Source organism: Papio anubis, chromosome 13 (assembly GCF_008728515.1).
Source record: "Papio anubis isolate 15944 chromosome 13, Panubis1.0, whole genome shotgun sequence".
Classification (NCBI taxonomy): Eukaryota; Metazoa; Chordata; class Mammalia; order Primates; family Cercopithecidae; genus Papio; species Papio anubis.
In genome coordinates, this window is record NC_044988.1 from 97805629 (window position 1) to 97831870 (window position 26242).

General features: G+C 51.3%; 2 protein-coding genes across 10 annotated transcripts; one reads left to right on the forward strand and one right to left on the reverse strand.

The window, feature by feature from the left end:
* On the reverse strand, window positions 1-13605 carry TRUB2 (TruB pseudouridine synthase family member 2). 4 transcript variants are annotated; one of them, XM_009188102.3, is made up of 8 exons: window positions 13499-13605; window positions 12304-12435; window positions 8499-8573; window positions 6915-6976; window positions 4840-4921; window positions 2384-2456; window positions 1752-1888; window positions 1-765 (listed from the first exon to the last, which is right to left on the reverse strand). In XM_009188102.3, the coding sequence occupies exons 2-8, from the start codon at window positions 12374-12376 to the stop codon at window positions 440-442; spliced, it is 828 nt and encodes a 275-aa protein (XP_009186366.1). In that variant the 5' UTR covers window positions 12377-12435; window positions 13499-13605; the 3' UTR covers window positions 1-439. The 4 variants fall into 4 exon arrangements, with proteins under 4 accessions (XP_009186366.1, XP_003911286.1, XP_009186365.1 ...); XM_003911237.5 differs by lacking the exon at window positions 13499-13605 and adding an exon at window positions 13317-13469; XM_009188101.3 differs by lacking the exons at window positions 8499-8573; window positions 13499-13605 and adding an exon at window positions 13317-13464.
* COQ4 (coenzyme Q4) lies at window positions 13601-25988 on the forward strand. 6 transcript variants are annotated; one of them, XM_021927146.2, is made up of 7 exons: window positions 13601-13961; window positions 14049-14186; window positions 16483-16579; window positions 17117-17219; window positions 23746-23875; window positions 24442-24535; window positions 25389-25988. In XM_021927146.2, exons 1-7 carry the CDS (start codon window positions 13883-13885, stop codon window positions 25558-25560), a joined length of 813 nt encoding a protein of 270 aa, XP_021782838.1. In that variant the 5' UTR covers window positions 13601-13882; the 3' UTR covers window positions 25561-25988. The 6 variants fall into 6 exon arrangements, 5 of the variants coding, with proteins under 5 accessions (XP_021782838.1, XP_031510431.1, XP_021782839.1 ...); XR_001895610.2 differs by lacking the exons at window positions 16483-16579; window positions 25389-25988 and having other exon boundaries at window positions 13794-13961; window positions 24442-24514; XM_031654571.1 differs by lacking the exons at window positions 16483-16579; window positions 23746-23875; window positions 24442-24535; window positions 25389-25988 and adding exons at window positions 19626-19664; window positions 19947-20665 and having other exon boundaries at window positions 13794-13961.
* Window positions 25989-26242: the final 254 nt, after the last annotated feature.

The window sequence follows — 26242 nt, forward strand, 5'->3', positions numbered from 1 at the left end:
AATTTTTAATTTTAATGGGCACATAGTTTATTGGGAATTTTTTTTTTTTTTTGAGATTTGGGGGGATCTCATATGTTCCCCAGACTAGAGTGCAGTGGCTATTCACAGGCACCGTCTAGCGCACTACAACCTTAAAACTCCTGGGCTCAAGCAATTCTCCTGCCTCCGCCTTGGGAGTAGCTGGGATTACAAGTGCCCGCCACCACGCCTGGCCTGCCAGTACTTTCTATCAGTCTGTCATTTGTTTACTGTCTTTTCCTCCATACAGAAGTTTTTCCTTTTCAGCTGGGTCAAGTCCATTGATCTTTCTGTTACAGCTTGAGTTTCGTGTCACACGTAGAAAAGGTGCTCCTGCTCTTACTTTCTGCACAGCTATCAGGTCGAGCTCATAGCAGCTCTTCTATTTATCCATTCACTGCCCCAGCAGCTGCCTGGGCATTCAGTGCCCTGCACCCCTCTCCGGCCCCAAGGTAGAGCTCGGGCCCTGGGATTCCCAGGACCATTCCCGACTGGGGAGCTCCTTGGTGTCCAGCTGCGGGCCCAAGCTCTTCTCCAGCTCTGCAGCTACCTGGGGGGCAGCAGCCCGGATAGCATCCTGGATATTGTGCAGGTCCCACTGGGTCCTCAGGAGGGCGCTGTCGAGCGTGAAGAAGCCGTCGCGCGTGCGCCGCACTTGGGAGCAGACAGCAGTGGTCTTTAGCTCCAGGCCGATTTCATGAACCAACTTTCGCAGCTCTTTCTGCGTCTCATGCATGCACTGCACCTCTGCCAGGGACACACAATGACAAAGACATGGTGCTGAGAGCACAGCCTCTAGCGTGTGGTTGTGCACCCACACCCCTTGGATACCTCCTAGGTGTGTAACAACCTTAGCAAGACCCCTTAGCATTCCAGGTTGTGCTATTCACTGGACCTGCCCTGTGGGTGCCACCTGAAATGTTAGACTTGCAGAACCTCAGGCCCCACTGGGACCTGATAAGTCAGAATCTGCCCTTTTTTGGCAACAGGATCTCATTCCATCACCCAGGCTGGAGTGCAGTGCTGTGATCACAGATCACCGCAGCCTCGACCTCCTAGGCTCACATGATCCTCCTGCCTCAGCCTCCGGAGTAGCTAGGACTACAGTTCTGAGCCATCACAACTGGCTAATTTCTTATTTTTTGTAGAGACAGGGTCTCGCCATGTTGCCCAGGTTACAACCTGCCTTTTACTATGACTCGGTTTCCTTATCTGTAAAATGGCAGTTATGAGGAGTAAAAAAGATCATTTATAGAAAGTGCTTAATAACAGAGAATTCAGTGCTCAAGCAGAGGAGCAGGCATTAACATGACCAACATGTTATGCTCTCTCTGCAGGGGCAGGGAGAGACAAAAGGAACACAGATAAGAAGGGCCTGAGCTGGGTGGGACTGGGGAGGTAAGAGTGGTGTCTGATGGAGCCCTCACAGCTTCAAACATGGGCAGCTCTGGAAATGAACCACTAAATATAACCTTTGCTTGGTAAGGTTTGGCTTCCAAGGGTGACTTGGCAAGAGATAGGAGAGCTTTTGTTCTGTTAGCTCTGTCATCAGCCAAGTCCAGGCCAGGGCTGGGAAGGAAGTCGGCGCCTGATGCCTTGGCCTGCAGAGATCAGGGCCGGCATATGCTGGCCTCAGCTGAGCCAGACAACAGTGACCTCTGCAAGAGCATTCCTGAGTGACTCCGAAACCCAGGGGCCCCATCTCACTGCTCCAACTTCCTTGGCCAACCTACCTAAGAGGAATTCCGGAGGTGCAAAGTGGAGGCATCGGATGCCGGTTATCAGCATCGGGGACTTGTTCATGGGCCGGATCAGACCTCTCACAGCCATCTCATAGGCTTCCTGGGTCTTCAGGTCGAGGTTGGAGTACCTGCAGATCAGGAGGGGGCTGCAGCTGGGTAGACCACCTACCCTTTCCCCCGCATGAAAGGTGCCTCTCTGTAAGTTCCTCATTTTCTTTGTGTGCCCTGCCACCGTGGCTCCTCCAGCCACCTTTCCTGCCCTCCTTCATCACCAGGTGCCTGGCAGTCAGGAAACCCAGGCAAGCTGGCTCCAGAACCCAAGTTCTTAACTCCTTGGCTGCTCTTGCCCTTGGGCTCTGTGCTCCGATGATGGTTTCCTTGCCATTAAATCATATTATCTCAGCAGGACAGCTGGGTTCTCTTGCTCTTCTTGGCCTCCCACTGGCTAACCCAAGACCTGGCACACAGAACCATTTCTTAATGCCAAGAAAGAAACAAGCAGCTCCCGTCTGGTTCTGGACTCTAAAAACAAGATCCATGGAATCTGCCCTAGGTTTGGGGGAGCCTATGGGAGCCAAGGGCACTTACTGCTCTCCTAGTACCTCACTGAGGGCCCCACTCACATCACCAGGGCCTTCTGATGGGAGCCTTGGATCATGGCCAGAATGCGGTCCAGCTTCTCTCTGGTCACGTGGTCTGGAAAAGGCAGGTGGTTGTCAGTGCACAGGTACCTGCTGAGGATTGGTTGCAGCAAACTCCTTCCCCCCAGGCCAGCCCTGTCCCTGGAACATGGAGACAGGACGTTTTGGAGGGATCCCCATGGTGGGGTGGTTGGGAGTCCTTTGAGATTCTCATGAAAGCTCTGGACCTTCTTCTCAGAAAGATACACATGACTCAGCATTGTAAGGGCATTCTCTTTTTAACTTTTATTTTAGGTTCGGGGGTACATGTGAAGGTTTGCTACATAGGTAAACATGTGTCATGGAGGTTTGTTATATAGATCATTTCATCACCCAGGTATTAAGCCCAGTACCCAATAGTTACCTTTTCTGCTTCTCTCTCTCTGTCTACCCTGCCCTACCTCAAGTACACCCCAAGTATCCATCGTTTCCTTGTGTTCAAAAGTTCTTTTTCTGTTTTGTTTTGTTTTGGTTACGGAGTCTTGCTCTGTCACCCACGCTAGAGTGCAGTGGCACAATCTTGGCTCACTGCAACCTCTGCCTCCCGGGTTCAAGCAATTCTCCTGCCTCAGCCTCCCGAGTAGCTGGGACTACAGGTACACGCCACCGTGCCCAGCTATTTTTTTTTTTTTTTTTGTATTTTTAGTAGAGACGGGGTTTCACCATGTTGGCCAGATGGTCTCAATCTCCTGACCTTGTGATCTGCCTGCCTCGGCATTCCAAAGTGCTGGGATTACAGGTGTGAGCCACCGTACCCAGCCTTTTGTTTTTTTGAGACAGAGTCTTGTTCTGTTGCCCAGGCTGAAGTGCAATGGCACAATCTCAGCTCACTGCAAGCTCCGCCTCCTCGATTCAAGCAATTCTCCTGCCTCAGCCTCCCGAACAGCTGGGATTACAGGTACACGCCACCACACCCAGCTAGTTTTTGTATTTTTAGTAGAGATGGGGTTTCACCATGTTGGCTAGGCTGGTCTCGAACTCCTGACATCAGGCAATCCGCCTGCCTTGGCCTCCCAAAGTGCTGGGATTACAGGCGTGAGCCGCCGAACCTGGCCTTTTTTTTTGAGATGGAATCTCGCCCTGTTGCCCAGGCTGGGGTGCAGTGGTGAGATCTCGGCAAACTGCAACCTTCACCTTCTGGGTTCAAGTGATTCTCCTGCCTCAGCCTCCCAAGTAGCTAGGATTATAGGCATGCACTACCATGCCGTTAATTTTTTGTATTATTTATTATAATTATTATTTTTGAGACAGAGTCTCACTCTGTTGCCAGGCTGGAGTGCAGTGGTGTGATCTCGGCTCACTGCAACCTCCGCCTCCCAGGTTCAAGCAATTCTCCTACCTCAGCCTCCTGAGTAGCTGTGACTACAGGGGCCTGCCACCACGCCCAGCTAATTTTTGCATTTTTACTAGAGACAGGGTTTTACTATATCAGCCAGGCTGGTCTCAAACTCCTGACCTTGTAATCCACCCACTTTGGCCTCCCAAAGTGCTGGGATAATAGGCGTGAGCCACTGTGCCCGGCCTCTTTTTAAAATTTAGAGCAGTAGCCAGGCACGGTGACTCACACTTGTAATCCCAGCACTTTGGGAGGCCGAGGCGGGCAGACTACCTAAGGTCAGGAGTTCCAGACCAGACTGTCCAACAGGGTGAAACCCCATTTCTGCCTGTGTGTCCTGTCTTGGGTGTCTGTGGTCAAGCCTGCACCCAGGAGAATTGCTTGAACCTGGGAGGTGGAGGAGATTGCAGGAGGCCGGTGATCAGCCACTGCACTCCAGCCTGGGCGCACAGAGCAAGCATCGCTCCCCAAAAAAAAAAAAAAAGAGGAAAAAGAAAAGAAAAAGGAAAAGAACCTGCCTGTAACCCCAGCACTTTGGGAGGTCGTGAGGCGTGGTGACCACTTGGTTGTGGGTGATTTGAGGACCATCCTATTACACACAATGAAACCCCATCTCTACTAAAAATACAAAAAAAAAAAAAAAAAAAAAAAGCCGGGCATGGTGGCAGGCACCTGTAGTCCCAGCTACTCAGGAGACTGAGGCAGGAGAATGGCGTGAACCTGGAAGGCAGAGCCTGCAGCAAGCCAAGACTGTGCCACTGAACTCCAGCCTGGGTGACAAAGCGAGACTTTGTCTCAAAAAAAAAAAAAAAAAAAGGAAAAGGTAAAAGACTGACAGTATGGATGGAGAGAAACGAGGGTCTTTGGAAGTAATGTTACATTTCAGCCAGGCAAGCAGGGGAGTAGAGGGTGCTCCTGGTGGACAGATCCCATGGCCAAAGCCTCAGCCCAAGCCTGGTGTGTGGAGTGGAACTGAGAAGGGGCCTGTGTGGCCTAGGGCAGGGAGAGGACTCGGGGAAAGCAAACACGGAGGGAGGCAGCAGCAGCCACTTCCGGTTCTCACCATAGGTTGTCTTCTCTACCAGCCTCCCATCCTCACAGAAGTCATCTGTAGCTTTGCCAAGGAGGCCACGCACTGTGTAATCCTTCAAGGACAGGGAGGAAAAGATCCATCAGTGACCCCACTCTAAGCCCTAGTAGCCCCTGCCCCAGAGGCTGGAGGTGGGGAGTCCCCAGGTCTCCCTCAGGGAACTCATGCGCCCAGCCCCCACCCAGTTGCTCCACGACCCCATGAGGAAGGGCACCAGCTCTGTCATGTGGCCTTCAGCAGCTCTTCCTCTCTTTGTATTCAAGCTCTCCCGTCACCTGGGGACAGTAACAGGGCCAGTCTCACAGTGCTGCTGCCCCGATTCAGCCAGCGGGACATGGTACCTGGCTCCCAGTCAGCAGGCTTCCTACAAGATTGCTGGCTGGTTTCCATGACAACCAGCACTGGCAGCCTCCAAAGGTGCTGACCGCTGACAGCTACCCTGTGGCCACCCCAGGCCTCCACGTCTCTCCTCTCCAACCTAAGTTGGCAATTTATCACCCCGAGTCCCTTCTAGCATGTCCTGTCAGATTCTCTCCACGCCTCTAAATAGAGTAAGATTTCATGGCCCAGATCAGGCCCTTCCTCACCCCGGCTTCTAAAAACTCCCCCTCCTCTGAATCTGTGCAGCTAACCCCATCTGCCACAGATAAGGAATGATTGGCTGGGTACAGTGGCTCACACCTATAATCCCAGTACTTTGGGAGACAGAGGCACCTATAATCCCAGTACTTTGGGAGACAGAGGCACGTGGATCGCTGAGTAGCTGGGAGGATAGGCACACACCACCAGCCTAATTTTTTTGTACTTTTAGTAGAAACAGGTTTTCACCATGTTGTCCAGGCTGGTCTTGAACTCCTGGCCTCAAGTGATCCACCCACCTCAGCCTCCCAAAGTGGCAGCAGCCACTGAGCCCAGGCCACAATTAAAAAAATTTTTTTTTTTTTTTTTTTTGAGGCAGAGTCTCGCTCTGTCGCCCAGGCTGGAGTGCAGTGGCCGGATCTCAGCTCACTGAAAGCTCCGCCTCCCAGGTTTATGCCATTCTCCTGCCTCAGCCTCCCCAGTAGCTGGGACTACAGGCAACCGCCACCTCGCCCGGCTAATTGTTTGTATTTTTTAGTAGAGACGGGGTTTCACCGTGTTACGCAGTATGGTCTCGATCCCCTTACCTCGTGATCCGCCCGCCTCGGCCTCCCAAAGTGCTGGGATTACAGGCTTGAGCCACTGCACCCAGCCTAAAACAATTTTTTAAATAGAGATAGAGTCTTGCTATGTTGCCCGGAATGGCCTCAAATTCCTGGGCTCAAGCAATCCTCCTGCCTCAGCCTCCCAAAGTACTGGGATTACGGGTATGAGCCACCATACTTGGCCCCCATTCCCATTTTACAGATGAGGAAACTGAGAAACACAGATATTAATTAGGTAATCCACCCAAGGACACACAGCTGTCAGAGTGGTAGAAGCTGGGGTTCGAACTGAAGTCATTTGGCTCCAGAATTTGTGCTCTTAACCACTAAAAACATGGGCCCCATAACGTGGCACCTACGCACATACTTTGTGGCATCAGGCTCCATAGCCCCAACCCTACCTCTGGATGGTAAGCCCCTTGTGGGCAGGATGCTGACATCTACCTCTCAGTCTTGGGACAGAATATGGAATGGCATCATGATCAAGCTCTGGTGTTGGAGAGACCTAGGTTCAAATGCCAGCTCTTAAAGCTCTAACAACTACGTGACCTGGGTAAGTGACATCTCTCTGAGCCTCAGTTCTCTCATCTGTGAAATGGGGCTAACAACAGATTCCACTTTACAGAGAGGCTGTGAGGCTTCCCTAAGGGAATCCACATACAGTGCTCGGCACAGAGTGGTCAGCATACACTAACGCCAGTAGTTATTATTATCATTACCGCCCCTGTGCAGCATACGATCATTAAAAAAATGCTTGCTGATGGCTTGGGTGCTCCCCCACGGAATCCTCTAAGCTTCAGAATCCTGCTGGTGACACCCAGGAAAGGACCAAGAGAGAAACAGGCTGTCCCCAGACCCTCGTACCTTGGTGAGATGAGCATTGTACATATCGGTGAGGAGCCTGCATCCATGTCCCACGCCGAGCACTGAAAAGCAGCCAGCCTCATCTCACACCTGGGACCCCTTCCCATTCCCCTAAATATTCCCGCCCCTACCCCCACCATCAGAATACTCCCTTTTCTGATGCTGCCAAAGGCAGCAGGAAGGCAAGAAGATCTATAGGGGGCAAATGCGCCCCTCTGAGTATGCATCACATGCAGGTTGCTAGGGCTTACCCATATGCACTGAATCTGACTCATGGCTGGAGGGGGCCTAGGATCCTTGCCAAGCTCCTCAGGGGACTCTGACACCTCAAAGGAAGAGATCCCTGGCCTAGTCACACAAACCTGCACTCAAATCAGGGGCAGCTCTAAGCATAACCTGTAGCCTCTTTGAGCGTCAAGTTCCCCATCAGCAAAATGGGGGTAAAAATACTGCCTGAAGGCCAGGCGCAGTGGCTCACGCCTATAATCCCAGAACTTTGGGAGGCTGAGGCAGGCGGATCACCTGAGGTCAGGAGTTCAAGACCAGCCTGGCCAACATGGTGAAACCCCATCTCTACTAAAAATACAAAATTAGCCAGGTGTGGTGCCAAGATCATGCCACTGCACTCCAGCTTGGGCAACAAGAGTGAGACTCCGTCTCAAAAAAAAAAAAAAAAAATTAGCCAGATGTGGTGGCAGGCACCTGTAATTCCACCTACTCGGGAGGCTGAGGCAGGAGAATTGCTTGAACCCAGGAGGCAGAGGTTCCAGTGAGCCGAGATTGCGCCATTGCACTCCAGCTGGGAGACAGAGCAACACTCTGTCTTGGGGAAAAAAAAAAATACTGATTCCTGTGGGTGCTGTGCAGTCAGCACAGAGGAAGGGCCCAATAAACAGTGGCCACTGTGGTCACTTCCTGCCTTTGTCCCGGTCTGTTTCTCCCTCTGGCTGCGGGAGAGAATGACCCTGCATTCACTCGTGGGGAGACAGAACAGGGAGAGGGGGCGTGAGATCATGTCTGCCTGCCTGTGTCTCAGGAAGCAAGACAAGGGGACTGTGACTGTCGCGGCTGGAGGATGTGGGCACCACCTGACCCTGGGGACACAGATGGCTCATGACTAGGGCTTTGTGTGTCCAGCCCCAGCCACATGCAGGCCCTGGCCATTGGGCCCAGAGTCACGCGCCTGGCTGCCCCATGATGCAATGATGGTTTTCCCTCCCCAGACCAGGGGGATTCACTGGCCACAGAACACAGAACAAGTCACCTAACTCCTACTTTGTTCTTCCATAAAATCATACAGTATCTACCTAAGAAAGTTGTCGTAGTAAATAAATGTGCATAAAGGGCCTCGAACTACATCATGTGTGGGAATCACTGAATAAAGGTGGGTGACTGTGATATTAACCTGTCATTACCTCCGTCCACCTATCCACTCCCCAGCTGATCAGCCTTGGGGCAAGAATCAGGGCAGGAGAGGAATGGTGGGACGTGGGTGCCAGGTAAGAAGTGGACTGGGCTCCTGGTAGCTCCGGGATCTTTTCTCAAGCCTTATCACTGTATCCCCAGGCTTCTCACATCACCTACCAAGTACTCCAGAAGCCTGGACATCCAGCCGATGTCCCATGCCAACCTTGAGATGGGTGAATGCTGGTCCACATACTGGAAAGAAACAAACAAGGTCCATTTTCTCAACTAAATGCCACCCCAGGATGGCTTTGCGCTGCATGTTGACTTCATTCTCAGAATGCAGCCTCATGGAGTCCAAACTAGCATCAGGCTAGACTCTCAGGCTTGCCTGTCGTGGAATCTGGGACCCTGAACGGTCTCCTCAGTGCCCTGGGATCCAAAGGGCAGCCCAAGATGCCTCTTACTCTTCCTATCATCAGTCTGCCAGTGAGAGGCTCTAGGAAGACTGGCTTAACACTGAAGGTCCAGAGTGTGGGCTTCCCTGCCCAGCTCTACTGACGAAGAGTCCCTGGAGGAAAATGGAGGCTGTGAGCTCCTTAAGGCAGAACCTGAGTGTGTCAGCTCACTAGCTGCTCAGGAAAGAACTACTGAAAGAATAAATGCAGGAATGAGCCAGAAGTGTTTACACTTCCATAGATTAAGAGGAATCTAGGGGAAGGATCCAGAGTAGTTAAGGGCCTACTGAATCCAGGCTATGTTACTAAATGTCAACACTGAGCCTCAGTTTTCTCTCTTGTGAAATGAAAATAGGACCCATCTCACAGGACCGTGGATTGTACTTGGGGGAAGCTTAAAACAATGCCTAGTACAGAGTGACGACTCAATACATTATACTTCTTATTGTTACCATATAATAGAGTCAATGAATATCACAAGTCCAAGGGGTTTTAGAGGTTTCTAGTAAAACCTCTAGATTCCCTGACACATGCCTTAATCACATATAGGGACGGGGGCACATTACCAGAACCAGTTCCATTGTTGGGCAACTTTGTTCACTAAAAAAATCACTCCTGGCCAGGGGCGGTGGCTCAAGCCTGTAATCCCAGCACTCTGGGAGGCTGAGACGGGCGGATCACGGGGTCAGGAGATCGAGACCATCCTGGCTAACACGGTGAAACCCCATCTCTACTAAAAATACAAAAAATTAGCCAGGCGTGGTGGCGGGCGCCTGTCGTCCCAGCTACTCAGGAGGCTGAGGCCGGAGAAAGGCGTGAACCCGGGAGGCGGAGCTTGCAGTGAGCTGCGATATCGCCACTACACTCCAGCCTGGGCGACAGAGCGAGACTCCGTCTCAAAAAAAAAAAAAAAAAAATCACTCTTTTGGCTGGGCACGGTGGCTCAGAATGATTTTTCTGGGAAATCATTCTTTCCCAGAAACCCAAAACCCCCACCTTAGGACTTCTACCTAGGGTCTCATTTCTCACCTGGAGTCCCAGAATAGAAAAAGGGTCAGCAAACTACAGTCCACAAGTCAAATCCTGAAGACTGGTTTTTTTTTTTGTTGTTTTGTTTTGTTTTGAGACGGAGTCTCACTTTGTCGCCCAGGCTGGAGTACAGTGGCGTGATCTCAACTCACTGCAACCTCCATCTCCCAGATTCACACAATTCTCATGCCTCAGCCTCCCGAGTAGCTAAGATTACAGGCACCCACCTCCACACCCGGCTAATTTTTTGTATTTTTAGTAGAGATGGGGTTTCACCATGTTGGCCAGGCTAGTCTTGAACTCCTGACCTCAAGTGATCCACCCGCCTCAGCCTCCCAAAGTGCTGGGATTACAGGAATGAGCCAACCCACCCAGCTTGTTTGTTTTTTGTGGCCTATGAGTTAAGAATGGCTCTTCCATTTTTTAACGGTTCAAAATAAATCAAGAGACCAGTTGCAGGGGCTCACGCTTATAATCCCAGTACTTTGGAACGCCAAGGCAGGCAGATCACTTGAGCCCGGGAGTTCAATACTAGCATGGGCAACATGAGAAAACCCCATCTCTACAAAAAATACAAAAATTAGCCAGGCATAGTGGCCTGTGCCTGTAGTCCCAGCTACTCGGGAGGCTTAGGTGGGAAGACTGCTTGAACTCAGGAGGCAGAGGTTTCAGTGAGCTGAGATCTCACCACTGCACTCCAGCCTGGGTGATAGAGTGAGACCTTGTCTCTAAATAAATAGAACACTACAGTTGTCCCTCGGTATCCAGGGGGATTGGTTCCAGGATCCCTTGCAGATACCAAAGTTTGTAGATGTTCAAGTCCCTGATATAAAATGGCATAGTATTTGCATATAACCTAAGCATGTCGTCCCATATACTTTTTTTTTTTTTTTTCTTTTTGAGGCAGTCTCACTCTTTTGCCCAGGCTGGAGTGCAGTGGCACAATCTTGGCTCGCCACAACCACCGCCTCCCAGGTTCAAGTGACTCCTCGTATCTCAGCCTCCTGAGTAGCTGGGATTACAAGTGCGTGCTACCATGCCCAGCTAATTTTTAGTAGAGACAGGGCTTTGCCATGTTGGCCGGGCAGGTCTTAAACTCCTGACCTCAAGTGATCCACCCGCCTCAGCCTCCCAAAGTGCAGGGATTACAGGAGTGAGCCACCACACCAGGCCACCCCCTTTTTTTTTTTTTTTTTGAGACAGAGTCTCACTCTGTCACCCAGACTGGAGTACAGTGGTGCAATTTTGGCTCACTACAACCTCCGCCTCCCAGATTCAAGCGATTCTCCTGCCTCAGCCTCTTGAGTAGCTGGGATTACATGCACGCACCACCCATGCCTGGCTAATTTTTGTATTCTTTGGTAGAAGTAGGGTTTCCCCATGTTGCCCAGGCTGATCTTAAACTCCTAGGCTCAAATAATCCACCACCTCAGCTTCCCAAAGTGCTGGGATTACACGCATGAGCCACCGGGCCTGGCCCTCCCACATATTTTAAATCATCTCTAGATTACTTTTTTTTTTTTTTTTTTGAGGTGGAGTCTCGCTCTGTTGCCAGGCTGGCTTGCAGTGGCGCAATCTCGGCTCACTGCAACCTCTGCCTCCCAGGTTCAAGTGATTCTCCTGCCTCAGCCTCCTGAGTAGCTGGGACTACATGCGCCCACCACCACGCCTGGCTAATTTTCGTATTTTTTCTTTTTTTGAGTGAGACGGAGTCTCACTCAGTTGCCCAGGCCGGAGTGCAGTGGCGTGATCTCGGCTCACTGCAAGCTCCGCCTCCCAGGTTCACGCCATTCTCCTGCCTCAGCCTCCCAAGTAGCTGGGACTACAGGCGCCTGCTGCCACGCTTGGCTAATTTTTGTATTTTTAGTAGAGACAGGGTTTCATCATGTTGGCCAGGATGGTCTCTATCTCTTGACCTTGTGATCCACCCGCCTCAGCCTCCTAAAGTGCTGGGATTACAGGCGTGAGTCACTGCGCCCGGCTAGATTACTTACAATATCTAATATGATGCCTATGCATCACTTTGAGTGGATTCAACACCGTACTAGGTACACAGCAAATTCAAGTTTTGCTTTTTGGAACTTTGTGTTTCTTTTTTCTCCCAAATATTGCTGATCTGAAGCTGGATCATGGGATGTGGACTCATGGACTCAGGGGCAACTGTACTTCGTGACACGTGACAATTACCTGAAATTCAAATATGAATGTTCATAAAGTTCTACCGGAATACAGCTAGGCTCACTCCTCTAGATACTGTCTATAGCTGTTTTGCACTACATTGGCAGAGTTGAGCAGTTGCAACAGAAACCACATGGCCTGAAAACAAAAACATTCAGTATCTGGCCCTTTCCAAGGAAGTCTGCCAATTCCTGGTCTAATACCTCACTCCTCTGTGGACCTTCAAGGGCCTGGCACAGGAGTCTGAGCACTGGGACACTGACTCTGCTCAGGGATTTCCTGGGAAGTGACACCCAGCATCCTGCTTAAATCTGCCTTACCCAGTGGATGGTTGACGAGAGAGGGTACACTGGTGGCTGTGAGGGTCAGCTCCTTCTCTTCGCTGCCTTCCATGGGGCCCAGCAAGAAGCGAACACGCTGTTTAGGGGCGGGAGGCTTCCTGGCATTGAGACCTGAACACACAGAGATAATATATACACACGTACATACAAATATATGTACATATAAAATATTTTTTAAGAGACAGGGTCTCGTTCTGTCGCCCAGGCTGGAGTACAGTGGCACCATAATGGCTCACTGTAATGTCAAACTCTTGGGCTTAAGCGATCCTCCTGCCTCAGCCTTCAGAGTACTTGGGATTACAGGCGTGCACGACGACGCCTGGCCAGGAATATCTTGTTCTGTTCAAACACCCGGACAACAGGGAAGTATGATGTAGAAGACAAAGCAGAAGCCCATGGTGCAGAGGGCAGAAGAGCAGTAGTTAAGGAACAGGCGGATTAAAATAGACTCTACAACGTAATAACGGTGTGACAAGGAACAATACTGAGTCATTTCCCCCCTCGAAAAACAGAGGAAAGTGAGGAGTACGAAAGCACAGAGAACAGACGTTTGGGAAAGCGCTCTGCCCAGGCGAATAGGTCACGTGATTTTGTTTTGAGGGAAGGACCAGAAACGGAGATGGACTTTCTTTTTTTTTTTTTTTTTTTTTTTTTGAGACAGAGTCTCGCTCTGTCGCCCAGGCTGGAGTGCAGTGGCACGATCTCGGCTCACTGCAAGCTCCGCCTCCCGGGTTCACGCCATTCTCCCGCCTCAGCCTCCGAGTAGCTGGGACTACAGGCGCCCGCCACCTCGCCCGGCTAGTTTTTTGTATTTTTAGTAGAGACGGGGTTTCACCATGTTAGCCAGGATGGTCTCGATCTCCTGACCTCGTGATCCACCCGCCTCGGCCTCCCAAAGTGCTGGGATTACAGGCTTGAGCCACCGCGCCCGGCCGGAGATGGACTTTCAAGAGAACGAGAGCGGGAATGTGGGTCTGGTTCGAGGCACTGACCCTTCAGAAGTTGTAGCTCCACTGTATCCCGCAGGTGCTTCCATTTTAGCCCCGGGGGCTTATAGACCGCGAAAAGCCCGTGCAGTCGCGACAAGCCAGCGGACCCCATGCTTGAAGATCACAGGACCCACTGGACCTGGACGGAAGTGCCGCAAGGCCCCGCCCCCAAATGTGGTCCTTACCGTGGGCGCCGCCATGTTCCACAGCCGGAAGAGGTTCGCATTTTATAGTCTTCGGGGAAAACCGGCTGTGGAGAAGTAAATAGGGCCCGGCGCTGAGCCTCAGAGTGACCGTGGTTACGTCTCCTTTGCAGACACTTTCCGGGGCGAGGTGAAATGGCGAGAGTCTTGTATCGGTGGACGTAGACGGTAGACAGTTCGCGTGCGTTTCCTTCGCCTACTTGGCCTACATGCTTTCTGCCCGTGCAGCGATGTTTCCCCTCGACAGGCCTTGGCAATGCCGTCAGAATCGGTTTTTCAGTGGTGTTTGACCCCTCCGACGCTCCGTCGCCTAAGAGACTCACGGCGTTCTCCGTGCCCGCCCATCCTCCGCGGACGCCCACTGCCATGGCGACTTTGCTGAGCCATGTCCTGCGCCGGCTCCGCGGGCTCCGCAGGCTTCCCGGCCTCCCGCGGCTTGCGGCAGGCAAGTGGAGCCGGGTTCCGGGCGCAGGCGGGAAGGAACCTGAGGGCGCCCGGCTCCTCTGACCTCGGCCTTTTTCTTGCCTTGCAGAAATGCCTCTCCGGGCCAGGAGCGACGGCGCCGTCGCCGGCCCGCTGTACTCGCACCACATCCCCACCTCCCCGCTGCAGAAAGCACTGCTGGCCGCCGGCTCCGCGGCGATGGCGCTCTATGACCCCTATCGCCACGGTAAGGCCGCCCGCGCCTCGCCCCCGTCGGGGCGGCTGGGAGCGGTTTCCTGTGGGTAACTGGACCACAGCCTAGGTTGGGGTACCCAAACCTGGTTGCGGCTCGTAACCACTCGGAACGTTTATGAAAATGCAGATTCCTGCATCCCACCTAAACGCACTGAATCTGAATCTGCAATGGAGGGAGAAATGGGCGTGGAATCCGAACGTCTGTCTTTTTAAACTACTTGGGAGAATCTGTCATGCAGCCATATTAAGAACATCTAGACTAACTAGATGATTCATAAGTACCGATCAGTTTATAACGTCCTACTAAAAAGTCAACTCCGAGGTCAAGGACCGTGTCGGCCTCCTTCCACTGTATCTGCAGCCTTCTGGGTAGTGCCTGGCACATAGTAAATGCTCAATGAATGTTTGCTGGATGTGTGACTAGACATCCTAGGTTTCTACAGTGTTTTTCTCATGTCTCCTAGGATTTTTGAGTTCTGGGAAGTACTGTTATTCCTACTAACAAAAACAATAGGCCCGGTCCTATTATAGTGGCCCACGCCTATAATCCCAATCGGGGGGCCGAAGCGGGCAAATGGCTTGAACTGAGGAGTTTGAGACCAACCTGGGCAACATGGCGAATCCCCATCTCTACAAAAAAAAATACAAGAATTAATTGGGCCTGGTTGCATGCGGCTCTATTCCCAGGCTGAGATGGGAGGATCATTTGAGCAGGGGAGTTCGAGACTGTAGTGAGCTGTGATTTGCGTCATTGCACTCCAGCCTGGGCAACAGAGCGAGACCCTATCTTAAACAAAAAAACACTATATCTCCATGTCGCCACTAGTTTTTTGTTTTGAGACACAGTATTGCTTTGTGGCCCACGCTGGAGTGCAGTGGCGCAATCTCAGCTCTATGCAACTTCCACCTCCCAGGTGCAAGCGATTCTCATGCCTCAGCCTCCTGAGTACTGAGATTACAGGCCTGTGCCACCTGGCTAATTTTTGTATTTTTAGTAGAGACGGGATTTTGCCATGTTGCCTAGGCTGGTCTCAAACTCCTGACCTCAGGTGATCCTCCTGCCTTAGCCTCCCAAAGTGCTGGGATTACAGGCATAAGCCACCATGCCTGGCCAAGGCCAGAGAATTTTTTTTTTTTTTTTTTTTTTAAGACGGAGTCTCGCTCTGTCACCCGGGCTGGAGTGCAGTGGCCGGATCTCAGCTCACTGCAAGCTCCACCTCCTGGGTTTACCCCATTCTCCTGCCTCAGCCTCCCGAGTAACTGGGACTACAGGCGCCCGCCACCTCGCTCGGCTAGTTTTTTGTATTTTTTTTTAGTAGAGACGGGGTTTCACCATGTTAGCCAGATGGTCTCGATCTCCTGACCTCGTGATCCGCCTGCCTCGGCCTCCCAAAGTGCTGGGATTACAGGCTTGAGCCACCGCGCCTGGCCTACGGCCAGAGAATTTTTTAATTTTTTTTTGTAGAGACAGCATCTTGCCATGTTGCCTAGGCTGGTCTGAAGCTCTTGGCCTCGAGTGATCCTCCTGCCTCGGCCCCCCAGTGTTGAGATTACAGGTGTAAGCCACTACACTTGGCTAGTAAGTGTTATATATGCATGATTTTCATGGTTTCTCACATTAACCAGCTAAGAAAGGTGTTGTCTGCACTTCACAAATTAGGACACTGAGGCTGAAAAATGTGAAGCAGGCCAGGCGTGGTGGCTCACACCTGTAATCTCAGCAATTTGGGAATCCAAGGTGGGAGGATCACTTGAGGCCAAAGTTCAAGACCAGCCTGGGCAACATAGCAAGACCTCATCTCTACAGAAAATTTTAAAAACTAGCTGCACGCCTGTAGTCCTAGCAGTGAGCTATGATCACACCACTTCACTCCAGCCTGGGCAACAGAGCAAGACCCTGTCTGAAAAAAAACAAAACAGAAACGTGAAGCGATTTGCACTAGGTCACCTAGATAGTGAACACACCTGGGCTGTAGCCCAGCATCTCTGATGCCTAAGCCTCTACCAATCAATGGAGACATTATATTGTATTGTGAAAAGTGATTTATAAAATCTTTAGAACGTTGTGCCAACCAGAGCTGTCCCGCCCCAGTAGATTATGAACTATAGATATGTGTACTGATCCCTTGTTGTGCGCTGGGTGATTTGCTAAGTGTTTTACCTGAATCCTTATAACAAAAAGCTAGCTATTATCCCTAATTTGTCCTGTAGGAAACAAAGGCTCAGACCAGGTCAGGTAACTTACCTAAGGTGACATCCCCCATTTGTGCCCGTTTCTGTCCTTTCAGACATGGTCGCAGTTCTAGGGGAGACCACAGGACACCGCACCCTGAAGGTCCTCAGGGACCGGATGAGGAGGGATCCAGAGGGTGCCCAGATCCTGCAGTAGGTCCCAGCTCTGCCTGGGGGTCTGGGGGCAATCTCTAGGTATTCTGACCTCTCTAGAATCACATTGTATTTGTTCTGTTCCGCTAGGGAGCTCTTGATACCCTGGCCACATATGGTTGCACAGGCTGGGCACTCCCCAGTTCCAGGGGTGTCATTCACATACATGTGTATACACTGTGATGACCTCAGAGTTGTGCAATGTAATGGCCTTGGCCCAGTTTCAGCCACGGGGCTCTGTGCCTTCATTAAGTTATCATAACGTGCTGGCTTTACCTTTTCCTTGCAGTACCTTTTGCAAGTACTCTGGTCATATTCGAGGACTGTCTTCCTTTCGAGATTGTGCCCCTGCCCATGTCCTTGGTTTGGGGTAGTATCCTAACCCTGACACTGGCCTGGCCAGTTGTAGGTGCTCCATTAAGGTTTGTGGTGGCCACATTACTCCTCTGTACATTCTCCCACCCCTCAGCTCACTGTAGTTGGATCGTTCACGTACGTTTGCCCACACCCTCCCAATGCCCAAGTCTTGCCTTTCAGGGAGCGTCCCCGGATTTCGACGTCCACCCTCGACCTGGGCAAGCTCCAGAGCCTGCCAGAAGGCTCCCTGGGTCGCGAGTATCTCCGTTTCCTGGATGTGAATGTGAGTTTTCAGCTTCCATGTACCTGGCAGTCACCAGACAGGACAGAGGAATAGCACAGGCATGACACCCTGAGGAAAGAGGAGCCCTGAGCTGCCACCATCGGCAGGAGTCCTCTTCAGGCTCATGCCAAGCCTTTGTCATTTTCTATAAGATAGGCAAATGGGTGGGAACATGCCTCCAAATGATAATACTGGCCAGTGTTCATTAACCTCCCACTGCATGCCTGATGCCAGCCTCATCCGTGATCTTGTGAATCCCCCCACAACCCTGTCAAGTATGTTCTGTTATTATCCTCTTTTAGTACATGAGGAAACAGGCTCAGAGCAGTGAAGCAACTTGCTGATTTCACATAACCGGTATTAATGGAGAACAGTAATCAACCCCAGGTCATGCTCTTCACTGCTGTACTGTGTCCCCTTATTTTGCTTTCCCTATGGTATGGCAGGTGTGGCACTCTCCAGCCCCAGGCAGGGAGGACAAGGAGAGGGGGGAAGGGGGCGTCCTGACTATTGGCAAGCTCACTGAGCCTCTGCCATGTGTCATCTTTTTTTGTTTTGAGACAGGGTCCCACTCTGCCACCCAGGCTGGAGTGCAGTGGTGCGATCTCGTGATTCTCCTGCCTCAACCTCCCATGTAGCTGAGACTACAGGTGCACACCACAACGCCTGGCTAATTTTTGTATTTTTTTTTTTTTTTTTTTTTTGAGAACGGAGTCTCACTCTGTCGCCCAGGCTGGAGTGCAGTGGCCGGATCTCAGCTCACTGCAAGCTCCGCCTCCCGGGTTCACGCCATTCTCCGGCCTCAGCCTCCCGAGTAGCTGGGACTACAGGCGCCCGCCACCTCGCCCGGCTAGTTTTTTGTATTTCTTAATAGAGACGGGGTTTCACCGTGTTAGCCAGGATGGTCTCGATCTCCTGACCTCGTGATCCGCCCGTCTCGGCCTCCCAAAGTGCTAGGATTACAGGCTTGAGCCACCGCGCCCGGCTAATTTTTGTATTTTTAATAGTGATGGGGTTTTACCGTATTAACCAGGCTGGTCTCAAGCTCCTGACCTCAAGTGATCCACCTGCCTCAGCCTCCCAAAGTGCTGGGACTACAGGTGTGAGCCACCGTGCCCAGCCCATCCATTGTTTTGTGTACTGGGGATATAATGGTGAACTAGACAGCCAAGTTCCCTGCCCTCGTTTCTATTCTACTTGGAGAGGTAGACAATAAAATAGTTTTTAAAAATTTTCAGGGAGGGCATGGTGGCTCACACCTGTAATCCCAGCACTTTGGGAGGCTGAGGCGGGAGGATCACCTGAGGTCAGGATTTTGAGACCAGCCTGACCAACATGGTGGAACCCTTTCTCTACTAAAAATAACAAAAATTAGCCGGGTGAGGTGGTGTGCACCTGTAATCCCAGCTACTTGGGAGGCTGAGGCAGGAGAATTGATTGAACCTGGGAGGCAGAGGTTGCAGTGAGCTGAGATCGTGCCACTGCACTCCAGCCTGGGTGACAGAATGAGACTCTGTCTCCAACCAAACAAAACAAAATAATTCATATAGAAATACAGGTAAAATATTCCAAGTAATTAGAATATTCTGGCACTGGTCCTTGCATGTTGGCTCATGCCTGTAATCATAATACTTTGGGGGGCTGAAGTGGGTGGATCACTTGAGCCCAGGAGTTTGAGACCAGCCTGGGAAACATGTTGAAACCCTGTCTCTGCAAAAAATGTAAAAATTAACCAGGCATGGTGATGTATACCCATATAGTCCCAGCTACCTGGGAGGGAGTTTAAGGTAGGAGGACCGGTTGAGCCCAGGAGGTCGAGGGCGGTGAGCCGTAATCACGCAACTGCACTCCAGCTTGGGCAACAGAGCAAGACCCTGTCTCAAAAATTTAAAAAAGTATACCAGCACTATTGTCAGCAGCTGGGATACAGTGGAGAAAACCAGCAAAAAGCCTGCCTTCGTGGAATTTATGTTCTAGCAGTTATGAAGAGACAAGTTAGTGTGATAGAAGACAACTTTGGTGTTGGGAAGGGTACAGCCACTTCTGACGGGGTGGTCAGAGCTGGCTCCTCTGAGGAGACTTGGAAGGTAAGGAGGAGCCAACCCTGTGGAGAACTGAGAAAGAGCATTCTGAGTAGAGGCAATGGCAAGGGCAGAGGCCCCATGTGTTTAGGAAAAGGAAGGTTGACCAGTGTGGCCACAGAGGAGTGAGTGGGCTGGAAGGGGAGCCCCAGCTGGGCCCTGCAGGCCACCAGAAGAAGGAGTCTGTATTTTGTAATAGGAGCAGTAGGTAACTTGTGGAAGGTTTTGAGCAGGGTAGTAAAGTGACCTGATTTGTAAAGGACCTTAGAATCCTGATGGCCCATCTTCCCTGTCCCTGTCCCATCTTCTCTCCCGCCTCCAACAGAGACACATCCCATCAAGGCACCCAGCCAGGCTGGAGGAGGTGAGGGGTCTCCAAAGGTTGTCCTAGAACAGTTTCTCAGCCTGGGCAGTGTTAATGTTTGGGCTGGATCACTCTTTGTTGTGGGGGCGGTCCTGAGCCTGATAGGATGTTTAATGGTGGCTTCTACCGACTGGGTGCCAGGAGCACCCCCTCCCTGGCAAGTTGTGACAACCATAGATGTCTCCAGAGATTACAGGTGTCCTCTGGTGGGCAGTTAAGAACCACTGCTCTAAATGGTTATTGTCTCTGAGACGATGTTCTGTTCCTCGGTCTCCTGCACAGCTACCTTGACAGGGCGATCACCTGCCCTATTTTAAACCATCTCTCAGATTTCACCAGGATGCAAGTCATCTCATCAGTGGGAAACTCACCAGGGTGACCTGCCTGAAGTGCCACACAGGGAGGGAAGTCTTCTGAATTTCCCCATCTTTAGCCCTGTTGCTGTGGAGCGGAGGGGGTAGCAGGGATGGGACTGCCACGACACCTTGCTCAGCCACAGCCCCACTTGTGATGGCACTGGCGATTGTGACACTTGTAGAGCAAGGAAATCAGCAGCTCATGGAATGTGAAGGAGTACCTTTGTCCCCGCAGAGATTTAGATAAAGGTTCAAGGTGAGGCTACCCTCCCTTCCCTGAGGCTGACTTTGGTGAGAGGTATAGTCATCTTGTAGTATCAAGACTATAGGCATGGGCTTGAGAATTAGGAGGAGCCTGAATGAGAATCCTGGCTCACTTCCCAGCTTTACAAGCCTGGATAAATCCTTTGACCTTGCTGAGTCTCAGATTCCTCATCAGAAGTAAGAGGACCTCACATACATCTTCCCAGGGCACTTATTGGCTTTGGTAATGGATGTTAAGGCCACTGGCTTTGGAATCCAACAGACTTTGTTTCAAATGCTGACTCAGCCACTTTACTAGCTGTGTGATCTTGGGCAAATTACTTTATCTCTCTGAGCCTTGTTTTCCTTTTTTTTTTCCTTTTTTTTTTTTTATGAGACTCACTCTGTCACCCAGGCTGGAGGGCTGTGGCACAATCTTGGCTCACTGCAACCTCCACCTCCTGGCAATTCTTCTGCCTCAGCCTCCCGAGTAGCTGGGACTACAGGCGTGTGCCACCACGCCTGGCTAATTTTTGTATTTTTAATATAGGCGGGATTTCGCCATATTGGCCAGGCTGGTCTCGAACTCCTGACCTCAAGTGATCCGCTGGCCTTGGCCTTCCAAAGTGTTGGGATTACAGACATGAGCCACCACGCCCGGCCTTTGTTTTCTTTATCTATATCTGCAGTAATAACAGTATTTACCTCCAAGATTGCAAGGATGAAATACGATAATATCTGTAAAGGACACCCTAGGTGCCGGCACCTGGTGGATACTCTATGATCACCTTCAGCTTCACACAACAAGCTAAAGCCATTCTTTGGGAACAGGAAGACCAGGCTGTTCCCACTCTGTATGGGTGCTACTGAGTACTCAGAGGTAGTGGGCAGGTAAGAGGAGGAGAGTTCTGGGGTCAGAAAAGTGCCCAGGACTGGCCTTTTATTCATATGTTCAAGAGATGTTCATTCATCCAGGCCCTAGATCAGGCTACTGGAGGTAAAAGAATAAGCGAAACAGAGCCAGTCCTGCCCGTGTGTAGCAGACAGGCTATTTTGATACTGTCAATAAAAATAAAATGTGAGTGGCCGGGTGTGGTGGCTCACGCCTGTAATCCCAGCACTTCAGGAGGCTGAGGCGGGTGGATCACAAGGTCAGGAGTTTGAGACCAGCCTGACCAACATGGTGAAACCCCATCTCTACTTTAAAAAAAAAAATAGAAAACATTAGCTGGGTGTGGTGGCATGTGCCTGTAATCCCAGCTACTCAGGAGGCTGAGGCAGAAGAATTGCTTGAATCCGAGAGGGGGAGGAGGAGGTTGCAGTGAGCTGAGATTGCACCATAGCACTCCATCCTGGGCAACAGAGCGAGACTCTGTCTCAGAAAACAAACAAAAAGGCCGGGCGCGGTGGCTCAAGCCTGTAATCCCAGCACTTTGGGAGGCCGAGACGGGCGGATCATGAGGTCAGGAGATCGAGACCATCCTGGCGAACACGGTGAAACCTCGTCTCTACTAAAAAATACAAAAAACTAGCCGGGTGAGGTGGCGGGCGCCTGTAGTCCCAGTTACTCGGGAGGCTGAGGCAGGAGAATGGTGTGAACCTGGGAGGCAGAGCTTGCAGTGAGCTGAGATCCGGCCACTGCACTCCAGCCTGGGCGACAGAGCAAGACTCCGTCTCAAAAAAAAAAAAAAAAAAAAGAAAAGAAAAGAAAACAAACAAAAAAAATAGGCCGGGCACAGTGGCTCACGCCTGTAATCCTAGCACTTTGGGATCACAAGGTCAGGAGATCGAGACTACCCTGGCTAACATGATGAAACCCCATCTCTACTAAAAAATACAAAAAATTAGCTGGGCGTGGTGGCAGGCGCCTGTAGTCCCAGCTACTTGGGAGGCTGAGGCAGGAGAATAGCGTGAACCTGGGAAGCGGAGCTTGCAGTGAGCCGAGATCGCGCCACTGCACTCCAGCCTGGGCAACAGAGCAAGACTAAATAAATAAAAATAAATAAATGTGAGCACGTAGGTAATGTTTAATATTCTGACAGCTACTTTAATAGCAAAAAAATTAATTTTTTTGCTACTAAAATTAAATTTTGCTATTAAAATTAAGGTGGAATTAATTTTTTGTTTGTTTATTTTTTTGAGATGGAGTCTCACTCTGTTGCCCAGGCTGGAGTGCAGTGGAGCCATCTCAGCTCACTGCAACCTCCGCCTTCTGGGATCAAGCAATTCTCCTGTCTTAGCCTCCCAAGTACCTGGAATTACAGATGCCTGCCCCCATGCTTGGCTAATTTTTGTATTTTTAGTAGAGATGGGGTTTCACCATATTGGTCAGGCTGGCCTTGAACTCCTCAGGTGATCCGCCCACCTCGGCCTCCCAAAATGCTGGGATTATAACCATGAGCCACTGTGCCTGGCTAGAATTGATTTTAAATATGCATCTTGTTTAGCCCGATATATCCAAAGTATTATTTCAACAAGTAATCAATATTTTTAAATTATTGAGATTTGTACATTTTTTTCATACTAAGTATTTGAAGTCTTGTGTGTATTTTATATATTCAGCACATCTCACTTGGACACCTTTCTTGGCCACATGTGGCAAGCGGCTGCCATACTGGACAGTGCAAGTCTAGGAGACATTAATACTCACATGCACTAAACATCAAGGTACAATTATTCTGAGTGCCACTAAGAGGTGAATGATGCTCCAGAGACCATAACATGAACCCACTTGGTCTGTAGGTTAGGGGCAGCCTCTCTGTGGTGGGGGGAAGGAATGGGGGACAGGGGACACTTAACCCAGGTCATGAAGGATAAGTAGGAGTTATCACAGTGAAGATAGGGGTAGTGGGAGAGAACACCCCAAGCTGGGAGCAGCTTGTGCTAGGATCAGGGTTTTTGGGGCTTCATTTTTTATTTTTAGAGACAATGTCTTGCTTGAGTGCAGTGGTATAGTCATAGCTCCCTGTAACCTCAAACTTCTGAGCTCAAACAATTTTCCTGTCCCAGCCTCCTGAGTAGCTAGGACTATAGGCACACACCACCACACCCGACTAATTTTTTTTTTTTTTTTTTCAAGACAGAGTCTCTGTCACCCAGGCTGGAGTGTGCAGTGGTGCAATCTCGGCTCACTACAACCTCCGCCTCCTAGGTTCAAGTGACTCTCCTGTCTTAGCCTCCCGAGTAGCTGGGACTATAGGTGTGCACCACCACACCCAGCTAATTTTTGTATTTTTTAGTAGAGACAGAGTTTCCCTGTATTGGTCAAGTTGGTCTTGAACTCCTGATCTCAGGTGATGTGCCCACCTTAGCCTCCCAAAGTGCTGGGATTTACAGGCATGAGCCTCGGCCCCCGGCTAGTCGCCAGAGTTTTCTAGTAGGGTATGAGTTTGGTGAGAGTTGTGACAGTGTCAGAGACAGACTGGCAAATCGGGCCCTGAGAACCATCAGGAAGGGTTCTAGGGGGGGCTTATGGTTGTCAGAGGGTCTCCCCAGACACCCGAGCACCCACCCGCTTCGTGGATGATGAGGAGCTAGCGTACGTGATTCAGCGATACCGGGAGGTGCACGACATGCTTCACACCCTGCTGGGAATGCCCACTAACATCCTGGGTGAGTGCCCCCAACCCTGACAGCCTGTCTCCCTGGGGTGGCTTCAGGGCCAGGGCAGGGCTTGCCTATCTCCACCACCCTCTGCATCACCTGGCTTGGTGCCTCAATTTCTGTTTTACCTGAACATCTTAGTAGCATCTTTGCCACATGTCCCCCTTCTCCCTCCCACTGGCCCTCAGGGCTCCTGCACTAGTGTAGCAGCAGCCCATCTTCAAGACTCCTGGTGTCTTTTGGGCTTTAGCTGCCTCCCTGCTCTGAAACCTCAGTAGCTCCCTAAGGCCTGCAGGAACCATCCTGGAGTGTTTAGCCTGGTTTATGGGGTCATGGGATCCTCTGCGCTGTGACCCCAGGCTTCCTTTCCATCCCTTATTCCCTTCTGTTCACTCTTGGGCCCTCTCCCGTACTCCAAGCCAAGTGCCCTAGGGCCCAGCACAGGCCAGGACTGGGCACAGCTGACCCTGGTAGAGATTAGGGAGGAACAGTTGCCTCTCTTTGCCCTGCTGTGAACACCACTGGCCTTTCCTTCAGATAGCTTGTTCACTTCCCAACCCATCCCTCACCCCCAGGGGAGATCGTGGTGAAATGGTTTGAGGCTGTCCAGACTGGCCTGCCCATGTGCATCCTGGGTGCTCTCTTTGGACCAATCCAACTCAGTGCTCAGTAAGTTTTCAAGTGGCGGCTGGGTCAGGGTTGAGGGTGGTGTCGGGACAGAACTCAGAGGGACAAGGGCTCCTAGAAGTAGGAAGAGCACACGGGCGCCTGCCCTGCCCCTTCTAGTTCTCCAGGAAGTAAGGGTAGAAAGAATGGAGCAGAGGCCGGGCGCGGTGGCTCAAGCCTGTAATCCCAGCACTTTGGGAGGCCGAGACGGGCGGATCACGAGGTCAGGAGATCGAGACCATCCTGGCTAACACGGTGAAACCCCGTCTCTACTAAAAATACAAAAAACTAGCCGGGCGAGGTGGCGGGCGCTTGTAGTCCCAGCTACTCGGGAGGCTGAGGCAGGAGAATGGCACAAACCCGGGAGGCGGAGCTTGCAGTGAGCTGAGATCCGGCCACTGCACTCCAGCCCGGGCTACAGAGCAAAGACTCCGTCTCAAAAAAAAAAAAAAAAAAAAAAAAGAAAGAATGGAGCAGAGATGTGAAACTGGCCTGGGGCAGGGGTCTTCAGGTGAGCAAATAAAGCCTGTAAGTTTCACAGGACTCTGGGGTCTCTTGGGCCAGGCCTAAGTGCATGGTCAGAATGATGAGCGTCAGTGGGAAGGCAAGTTGGTGTTAGATTCTGGAGTGAGGGAGCTATGATTTAAACCTGAGCTTCAACATGTTCAAGATGAGTGGCTTTGGGTTTGAGATTCCACCTCACTGAGCTCTGTTGCGTCATCTGAAAAGCAGGGATAATAACTACCTCCTTCCGAGGTCTTTGTGAGGATGAACTGAGAAAATGCACAAGTGCTGAGCAGTCGAGTGCCTGGCCCCCAGGGACTTGATGTTTTCTTTTTCCTCTGCTGCCCCACAGGAGCCTGCAAGTGCTGGTCTCGGAGTTGATCCCATGGGCCGTTCAGAACGGGCGCAGAGCCCCGTGTGTCCTCAACCTGTACTATGAGCGGCGCTGGGAGCAGTCCCTGAGGGCTCTACGGGAGGAGCTGGGCATTACAGCACCACCTGTGCATATCCAGGGCTTGGCCTGAGTTCCTGAGCCAGCGGGGCCTGGCCTACCTCCCCCATCTACTGCTTCCCTTGGGGGCAGAGGGCTCCCTTGACTACCTTTGTTCCTCTTCTTTGAACACTGACCCTTGGACAACATTTATCATAATTTATCATAGCCACTGCTGAGTGGCCTTGAGGATGAACCCCGCAGGGAGCAAGCAGTACAGTGGCACTCCCAGGGGGACCAGCAGCTGTCCAAGGAGAACCATGCGTGAACAGTATCAGTCGTCTGGGCTTATGCTGGGATGTCGCAGCACTCCTGTTGCGACTCCTTCCAACCAGCCAGGTTTGCTGGGGGCCAGGCTGGGTGTCCTCACGGGAGTGAGGGCTACACCCAATTCCAAAAGCCCGAGAAGAGAGAAGTGGAGGGGGGAGGCGAGTGTGTGAATAAAGGCTCCCATCAGGTCAAGTGTCTGCTTGTCCTTTCCCCCAGGGATGCCCCTGACTTTGGCACTCTTGCGACTTCCAAGCACTAGCGCAGAAGTTCCCCTCCCAGCCTGGGCTTTAGCTGCTTGTCCCTCTCCTCTGGCCGAAGTTGGGTGGACGTGGATTCAAATTCCCTGCTCCTCCCTGGTTTTTTTTTTTTGAGATGGAGTCTTGCTCTGTCGCCAGGCTGGAGTGCAATGGTGAGATCTCGGCTCACTGCAACCTCCGTCTCCCAGG